The sequence below is a fragment of the Melanerpes formicivorus genome, unplaced genomic scaffold (assembly GCF_026170545.1).
Source record: "Melanerpes formicivorus ecotype bairdi unplaced genomic scaffold, bMelFor1.0.p_v2 SCAF_11, whole genome shotgun sequence".
NCBI lineage: Eukaryota > Metazoa > Chordata > Aves > Piciformes > Picidae > Melanerpes > Melanerpes formicivorus.
In genome coordinates this window covers 9,569,674-9,579,208 of record NW_027142363.1, presented here as the reverse complement: position 1 = coordinate 9,579,208, position 9,535 = coordinate 9,569,674, and the positions used below count along the sequence as shown (strand labels likewise).

The following is a 9,535-nucleotide window of genomic DNA, read 5'->3' as shown; positions in this document are numbered from 1 at the left end:
AGCAGGCAATCAGGCAGTGCAGTTGACACAGAAGCACAGCTCCAAATTCATCTGGCAGGGTTTAAAACAGGAAGAAAATCCTCTAGTCTACATTTGTTAGCATAAATGGGGTGCTTCATCCTAACAGAACAGCGGATACATACAATGTTCCCTCTGTCACAAGGGTGATCTATTTTGTTACTTCCATTTTCAGGCTCCCAGTTTTGTGCTGGTGTAAAACACCGTGTTGACTGACAGCAAAGCACCTTCATTTAATTCAGAAGCCCGGGAGCCTGCATCAACAGGTACATTGCTTTTGTTTCCATTCACACATTTGCTCACCACTTCTTTGCCCTCATCCTCCAAAAAGGCCTCAAGAAGAAGAAGGAAGTATTACCCAGGCTGCACACATATGTGTGTTTCATATAAAGAATTAAATGGATTGGTTGGTTATGGCTTGAAAGGAAAATATTGGCTGCGCCTACATAAATGCCTCTGTTTAAGTGATTTAAAAGAAACCATTCCCCAGAAGTACAGGTGCACAGCTGACTGCAGCTATTGGCGCTGTGAAAGGGCAAGAATTGCTTTAAAGAAAGGAAAAGCCACGAACGGGACGAGGGATCTCCCTCCCCGCCAGGAGCTCCGAGACGTCAACCAGCCAATCCCCAACCGCGGGTGGACATCCACGACCCCGGCCGGAGGGGCAGGGGCCCGAGGTCGCCCACAGCCCATCCAGCGCACCGCTCAGTGATGGCGAGGACGGCGGCCCACCCCGCCCTACATCTCACAGCCCACAGCTGTCCTCGGGTCGCAGGGGGGTCGGTAGGAACGACTCTCTTGTCGCCGGGCGGGACCCAGGGAGGGGGAGCCGCGGGGGCGGGGGAAGAGGCCGGGCACCGGCAGAGCGCAGCCCGCCCCCAGCCCGGCAGCCAAGGACCGACCCTGGTCTCTGCCTGCCGCGCCCCGTCCCGCCTCGTCGGGGGCGGTTGGGGGAACGGGTGAGGGGCGGGGGCTGCCCGCGGTCGCGTTACGCACACAGTGAGCTCAGCGGCCGGGAGCGAGGGGCGGCGCGGCGGGGGGCGGCGGGCCGCGCCAGGGGTGGGGGCAGCACGGGCAAACCCCATAAAGGGCGGCAGCGGCTGTCCCGACTGCCGCACTCACCTCGCACGGCAGAGGCGCTCTGAGTGCAGCAGAGGTAGCCGGCGCAGAGTGCTGGTTTTCGCTCCGCTCTGCAAGGACGGGAGGCTTCCCGGCGCTCGCCTCCCGCTGCCCCGCCAGGCCGTGGAAGTGCAGGCGGAACCGTCCCGGGGCTGCCGGAGGGGCGAGTGGAGACTCGCTGGAGCTTCCTCCCCGGCGGCTGCTGCTGAGGACAGCTGAGGAGGCAGGAAGGAGAAACGGCAGCGAGAGAAAGAGGACTGATACAGAGACGGACAGAAGGGAACGGCTGCTCCCTTCGCAGCCCCTCCCTGCTGCCGCGCCCCGGCCATGGGGAAGCCGACGCCGCCTCTGCAGTGATCGCGGGACCCGGCGCCCGCCCGGCGATACCCATCCCTCCGCCAGCAGAAAGAACTTTAGAGATCCCCAAAACCTGAACGCAAAATATATATATTTATACAATCTAAGCAAATAAAGAAATAAAAAGGGTTCTGTGAAGCCAGCGGCCGCAGCATCAAGTCCCCCGAGCTCGGCGGTCGTGATGAGGACCGAGGGGCGCCTGCTGGTGCCGGTGCTGGTGGTGCTGCTGGGGCTCTGTAGCGCTGAGCGGCAGGCGCTGGTGGTGCCGCGGCGCCTGGGCGCTGCCGGCGGCCGGGAGCGTTTCCGGCTGGAGGCCTTTGGGGAGCGCCTGACTCTGGAGCTGGAGCCCGATAGCAGCTTCCTGGCTCCGAACTTCACCCTGCAGTACTTGGGCAAGCCGCCACCTCCGCTGTCGGAGGACGACCTCTCTCGCTGCTTCTACTCCGGCACCGTCAACCGAGATCCCAGCTCCGCCGCCGCCCTCAGCCTCTGTGCGGGGATGCGCGGCGCCTTCTCCCTGCGGGGCCGCCAGTACCTCATCCAGCCGGCCCCCGGCACCGCGCACTGCCGCGGCGCCCACCTTCTCCGCCTCCGCGGGACCCGCCATGCTGCCCCCGCCACCCGCTGCGCCGTGGCCGAGGCGGGGACAGAAGCGGAGGTGACAATGACGGAGCCTGCCGCGCACGCAGGTACCGTCAGGGCACCGCGCCGCCCTTCGCGGGGAGGGGAGGTCAGCCTCGCTCTCTGCCCAGCTACGCCCCCGCCCCGACTTGGGGCTTACGACGGGGCCACGGCTGGTGCTTCCCCTTCGTCCCCACCCCGAGAGAAGGCGGGAAGGATGCGCTTACCTGGGTGCGGGTTTCTCCCTTCCGCCAGCAAGTGGTGGGGAGGGTTTATTCAGCTAGGGCTGCCGAAGTCTGGGGGCGGGAGTTAGGAGCGGGATAGTGGAGTACGTCCTTTTGCTGCATTGGGTTTCAGGTTCCTTACGGTCGTACCTTGCAGCCGTCTTTCTGTTGTGTTCACATGCGCTTTCGCTCCTTCTCCCTCTCTCATTAATTTTTTTTTCCTCCTTAATGCAGAAACGAGAAGCAGAAGGAAGAAAAGGTTCGTGTCCAGCCCCCGCTACGTGGAGACCATGCTGGTAGCCGACCAATCCATGGCTGAATTCCATGGCAGTGGACTGAAGCACTATCTCCTGACGCTATTCTCCGTGGCAGCCAAGCTGTACAAGCACCCCAGCATCCGCAACTCCATCAGCCTCGTGGTGGTGAAAATCATGGTCATCTATGAGGAGCGGAAGGGACCCGATGTCTCTTCCAACGCGGCCCTGACTTTGAGAAACTTCTGCAGCTGGCAGAAGCAGCACAACCCACCCAGTGACCGGCATGCGGAGCACTACGACACAGCAATCCTATTCACCAGACAGGTGAGGGAGGTGGAGATCAAATCCATCCCCACTCCTATTGCTCCCTACCGCTGGAGGCCCCCTCTGCCAGGAGATTCCCAAAGAAAGTTTTCAGAGGCAGTCCTATGTCATTACAGCTTCAGCAAAGTAGGCTAAATGTGAAACGAACTGCTTTTTATTTAGTCAGGGTTTTTTTCTGGGTGAAATTCACGGTCTGTGCAATGGATTTCAGTCTCTCATACTTTTAAGCAGATTTAGTATGGAAATTCTGTGTTTTCTTTCTACGTGTAACTGTTGTGTTCCAAAGGCAGATTTTTTGCCATCATACCCATTGAAGTACTGAATATTTATGCTCTTTCCATAAGTAAAGGCGAACTGCCAGGGCTGGATGTTTCCTGCCAAGGTTGAGACTCTGATCTGATTAATAATGAAACTGCCTTTTCTTACAGGACCTCTGTGGTGCCAAGACATGTGATACTCTTGGGATGGCTGATGTGGGAACAGTTTGTGATCTAAACCGCAGTTGTTCTATCATAGAAGACGATGGTTTACAAGCTGCCTTTACAACAGCCCACGAACTAGGTACTTGAAATTTGAAAGGTGATTTCACGTGACTGATTGAAGCCAGCTCAGTGCCACGGAGTAAAGAGCTGCCTAGCCCTTACTGCAGGCTCACTCTGCGCTCCCTGTTGCAGTCAGGAGGAGGCAAAGCTTTGCCTTGTCATGTGGTTGAGCTGTGGAAAGCAAATCCTGACTACATGGCATTGTCTGCAAGAGCTGTGTATTGGACTGATTGCAGAAAAAAAGCATGAGAAGCCGATGAGGGGAGCAAAGATACAGTGCTACCTGCTTAAAAATTGGCAGTGTTCAGGATTAAGGTTATTATTTAAAGGCCAGACTAGGAGCAGCTGTAGACTAATATTTAAAATAGTATAGATAACGGATAGGACTGACTTCTTAAAATCACAAACTCTGTTTTTTTCTCTAAGGCCACGTGTTTAACATGCCTCATGATGATGCAAAGCAGTGTGCTGGTATTAATGGAATGAGCCGGGATTTCCACCTGATGGCATCTATGCTTTCCAATCTGGACCGCAGCCAGCCATGGTCTCCATGTAGTGCCTATATGATTACAACGTTTTTGGATAATGGTCATGGTAAGATTATTAAGCTTTGCTTTGTCTCTCCTCTCTCCTCTGTCTCTTCTTTTTTCTTAACAGAGAGCTTTCTGCTGCAGCATAGTTGGCCTTTTGCAGGCTGTCAGTGCATTTAGAAGAACCTTAGCTCTGCCAGAATGGTGGCACACACTCAAAAGACTTAGAGTACAAAGCAAGTGCAGTTCTCTTTTTGAAACCAGATTCACTGACAGCATTGTCTGCTTTTTATTTTTTCCCTTAATTTTCAGGTGAGTGTTTGTTGGACAAGCCCCACAAACCAATTCAGCTTCCTTCTGACTTGCCTGGCACATTGTATGATGCCAACAGACAGTGCCAGTTTACATTTGGAGATGAGTCCAAGCACTGCCCTGATGCAGCCAGTACGTGTACGACGCTGTGGTGTACTGGCACTTCTGGAGGACTACTTGTGTGCCAAACCAAACACTTCCCTTGGGCAGACGGCACCAGTTGTGGGGAAGGGAAGTGGTGCATGAATGGCAAGTGTGTGAATAAAACTGAGAAGAAGCATTATGATGTAAGTATTAAAAAAGAAATCAGAATATATCTTGGGTTGCAGAGGAGCACAGATAACACCTCAGTAGGAGTAATCTGTTAAAAGGGCTTGAATAAGTGGAGGCAGACAGCTTTTTTATTTTCTACAAGTAGCTTAGGTAAAACTGAGCATGGCTGTAGTTTTTGTGGTTGGATTTTCTTCTGCTGTATTAACATTTTTGTTCTGCTTTTCCTTGTCATTCCAGACACCGGTGCACGGTAGCTGGGGATCCTGGGGGGCGTGGGGAGAGTGCTCCCGGACCTGTGGTGGTGGAGTGCAGTACTCCTTCAGGGAGTGTGACAACCCTGTCCCGAGGAACGGGGGAAAGTACTGTGAAGGGAAACGGGTGCAGTACAGATCATGTAACATCGAGGACTGTCCGGACAATGATGGTAAGCTTTTCCCCATTTTTGAGGCGGAGATAGGGTATTCTGTGGAGGAAGAGTATGTGCAGAAGATGATCTGACATCCACCTGTCTTTCCTCTGCCCGCAGGCAAAACCTTTAGGGAGGAACAATGTGAAAAGCACAATGAGTTTTCCAGGTCTCCCTTTGGAAGTGGACCTGCAGTGGAGTGGACACCCAAGTTTGCTGGTGTCTCTCCAAAGGACAGATGCAAGCTAGTCTGCCGAGCAAAAGGAACAGGATACTTCTTTGTTTTACAGCCAAAGGTATTTCAAAACTATACTTCTTCCACCTAGTCATGAAGAGGATTTTTTATTTCTCTTAATTCTTTATGTGAAGTTGTGAAGCAGTGTAGAAATCTAAAATCCTTTCTGAATTCTCTTTTAAATGGAAGGGGTTTTTTTGTATTTAAGCTGGATTCTGCTTTCTTCTTCTTTCTTCTCTTCCAACACATACAGCTTGATCAGTGCAAGCATGCATTAAATGTCCTGGCATGGTCCTTCCAGTTATTTCACACGTAACCACCTCTTCTACCCACTCCACCCTAGTTTCCTTTCCAGAGCTTCCACCAACTTGATTACATTGAAATGTGTTTGGAAAACCGGGGCAGATCTTTGCCAAAACATTGGTGCTTTCTCATACTGGTTACTAATATGCTGACAACTTAAAACAAACAAAAGGAAAAATGTTTGTCTTGCATAGCTACTTGAATGCACTGTCATAAGATGTTGAGAGCCAATAACTACTGCAGCGATGACACAGATGTGTTTTGTAAAGCAGTAGTCCTAGAAATAAAAGATACATTGAACGCTATTAAAAGCACTTCTGGTGCTGTAGTTTGAGGACATGGCTTACCTTCTAGTGACATTAGAAACAATGCTCTCTCTTTATAAGAAATAAGAAATGTGGTCTGTGGGTTTTTAGAAGGGGCTGTTAATGGAAACTGAAATTTGTTTTTGCATCACCATGGCATCATTTTTGCAAGTGAGATGAAGTAGCACTACATACCTCCCAACTACCAGTGGGCTGCTTTGGTTTTTGCTTTAAAAAGCCCTGAAATTGTGTGCTGCAGGTCTTCTACCTGTCCATATTTTGCATTTTCTGTGTCTCAGCAATTTTAAAGCAATGTGCATCTTCTAATTTAACATCCTACTGCTTGTTTCCTGCAAAGGTTGTGGATGGCACCCCCTGTAGCCCTGATTCCACCTCTGTCTGCGTCCAAGGACAATGTGTAAAGGCTGGCTGTGACCGTATGATAGGATCCAACAAGAAGTTTGACAAGTGTGGTATCTGTGGTGGCAATGGATCCACTTGCAAGAAAGTGTCTGGCACGCTTGTTAGAGCAAAGTGAGTATATGACTGCTGCTATTACTTTGTTCTTGTGGGTTTAAGCTTTTGGTTTTCAAGTCAATGAGATGTTGCCCCAGTTTGTTATTGGTACTGTGATTTGATCTGTGAGAGCCATCTGACTGAAGACAGCTTACAGCTAGATCCCAGTGAAAGAAAACCCCTTACATGTGGGCATGCCTCTGCCATAGCAATAACGTGGGATGTGGCTTTGAAATCCCTTAATCTATTCATTCCATTAAGTCAGCAGCTCATGAGCTTAACACTTCAGCTTCAAATGAATTTCAGTCTTGTGCCAGACAGCTTCTTCCCTTTCCCAGGGAAGAGCAGGAGACTCAGCCTTTCTCTATTCTCTTGAGCAGACCTGGCTACCATGATGTCGTCACCATTCCAGCTGGGGCAACAAACATTGAGGTGAAGCAACGAAACCACAGGGGCGCAAGGCACGACGGCAGCTTCCTCGCCATCAAAGCTGCAGATGGCACCTATGTCCTCAATGGCGATTACACCCTGTCAACTCTGGAGCAGGACATCACCTACAAGGGCAGTGTGCTGAGGTACAGTGGCTCCTCCGCTGCCCTGGAGAGAATCCGCAGTTTCAGCCCTCTGAAGGAGCCTCTGACTATCCAGGTCCTCACCGTGGGAGACCTGCCACAGCCCAAGATCAAGTTCACCTATTTCGTGAAGAAGCCCACGCAGCCTGGGTCAGAGAAAGCACCCAGTAGAAAGAAAGAGTCCTTCAATGCCATCAGGGAGATAATCTCCTCTGAATGGGTGATTGAGGAGTGGGGTGAGTGCTCCAAGTCTTGTGGCTCAGGCTGGCAGCGGCGGACAGTGGAGTGCCGAGACCCCCAGGGGCGGCCAGCCACTGACTGCACCCGTGAGCTGAAGCCCAGTGACATCCGTCCCTGTGCTGACATACCCTGCCCTCAGTGGCAACTGGGAGACTGGTCACCCTGCTCCAAGACATGTGGGAAAGGTTTCAAGAAGAGGTTGTTAAAATGTATTTCTTATGATGGCAATGTGCTGCCACAAGAAAGCTGTGAGCCCTCCAAGAAACCAAAACACCTAATAGACTTCTGCAATGTTACGGACTGCAGTTAAATGCTATAAGTTGGGAAAGCTATTTTTTTTATTATTATTATTGTTACTTTGGTTTTTTTCCTTCAGAACAATGCACTGAAAAAGAGGGCTAGAGGCAGTGCATGTGATTTTTTGCATGCAGAATTCGTGGTGAGGATCCATTGAGGTGGGGCAGTGCAAATGGCTCTAGTTGGTGTTGCGTCCTGAAAGTCCCCTGCCAGCTGAAAATTTGATAGGATGGCAGATCCATGACACTTGTCTTCAGAAGATAAGTCCCTAGGGCATTTTAATTGCCTTCTTTTTTTAAGTATGTTACAAGCTAAGCAGTGCCCAAAACACATTTAAGCAAACACTTTGGGGTTCAGTTATTTCTCCCTTCTTTTGGATTTATATTGTGGTACTGAGCAAGTCCCTGTCCCTAGGAAGGGGAGAGAAAGGAGAGCAGAAAACATAGCTAAAAATAATTGGTCAGGGCTTACCTACCTCACAAAGGGCAAAAAACAGGATTGGGAAAGGAGCTTTAATTATATCATTCATGGCTGCTATTCAGAGAATAGTTTTATATAAAAATAAAGCCATATTCTCTACCTGTAAAGAGTAAGAAATACTAAGAACAGTCAGTCAACTCCACAAATAACTATAATGTCTATTTTTTAAACCATATGTCATCCAGACGTGCCTGTCCGTTTCTCACACGTACTCCAATGCCATTGTGGTGACATGTAATCCAGAGGCTAGAAAAGTAGAAATACTCCTGGAGTAGGTACCATCTCTTGAGTAGTTGCTATTTGTGCCTTCTGCATACTTTCCACCGGCTTTCCTGATTTGAGTTTGGTCCTACCATCCTGTTAAACAGACCGGTAGCTTTTGTGAGCATTTGAGTCATGCTTTCACAGTGAGATCTTTTACATAACCCCAGCCAATGGAAATTATTTGCACTTGAGTTAAAAAGATAGAAAGGAAAAAAAAACCAAAACAAAAAAGCTCCCCACTATGAATGGGAACCTCTCTTTTTATGGCCTCTGGTGGGTTTGTAGTGCTGAAATCACTGATAAGGCGGGAAGACAAAGCTGAAGGATAGCAGGTCCATCCACAGCAGTACGCCAGCATTCGCATAATTAACGTTTGTGCCAGTCCATAGACAATGAGAGAATATGGCTTTCCATATGTATATAGTAAAATATATTACTATAGATTTTTTTTTTATATACTTCATAAGTATTCTATATTTCTTTCCCTTCTGGGAAGGGTTATAATTTGTAATAAATGCATCTAATGAGCGTATTTATTTTTATACTTCTTGTCTAATGTGACCTTCTAAGTTATCGCTTTTTTAAAAGGACATATAACAAGGATAGAGTATTTATACAGTATAATATGTTACTAGAGGTAATAAATGGAGCCTATAAATTTTGGAACTAGAGCGTCTTTATTTAACTGGAGTAAAACTGTTCCATCGAGCCAAAAGAGCTCGCAGTCTAAGGCAAATGTTACCAAGAGGAGCTGAACGGCATTTTTCAAAATGACTGGTGGCCTAGCCTACTAATTGACTGCCTTAGTGAAGGGGTTTGGAGAACTCTACCCGTAATGTCATACACAGCCTCAAAAGGGGTAATTCTGTGTTTTATTACTTAACCACTAACAGGGTGCTCACCACTGTTGTTTCGCCTTTCGCAATAAATGGGGTGCAACCAGATCGATGCCACTGGTTTCAGTAACTGCTTGCAGAAGGAGTATTGCTGTCAGTGGTGTTTCAAACCAACAAAGCACGCACAAAAGCAGCAGTATACCTGCTCCACTTAACCCTACCCTACTGGGAAAGAAACAGTCAAAATCCAAAAGCATTGACTGGCGCTTGGGTTTCGTTCACACATTTCTGGAGGGCCTTTGAATCGTGCTTTTCTAATTCAAAGTACTGTGCGAACGAGCTGTTCTAATGTCGTTGGTAATACGTCTTATAACGTTAAAATGTATATTAAACATCAAGAAACTGATTTTTTCACTCCCTCATTTCTGATCTCATGACCACTGCAGTCAAGGGGAAAAATCTTCTGTTGCACTCGGTAGGGTTTTTTGCCATGGAATTTGAGAC

General features: G+C 49.0%; 1 protein-coding gene across 1 annotated transcript; it reads left to right on the top strand.

Moving 5' to 3' along the window:
- The first annotated feature begins 1,089 nt into the window (after positions 1-1,089).
- Positions 1,090-8,861, top strand: ADAMTS1 (ADAM metallopeptidase with thrombospondin type 1 motif 1). Its single transcript, XM_068144473.1, has 9 exons — positions 1,090-2,183; positions 2,574-2,920; positions 3,349-3,481; positions 3,889-4,056; positions 4,305-4,591; positions 4,815-5,001; positions 5,104-5,279; positions 6,185-6,360; positions 6,723-8,861. Exons 1-9 carry the CDS (start codon positions 1,676-1,678, stop codon positions 7,462-7,464), a joined length of 2,724 nt encoding a protein of 907 aa, XP_068000574.1. The 5' UTR covers positions 1,090-1,675; the 3' UTR covers positions 7,465-8,861.
- The last annotated feature ends 674 nt before the right edge of the window (positions 8,862-9,535 follow it).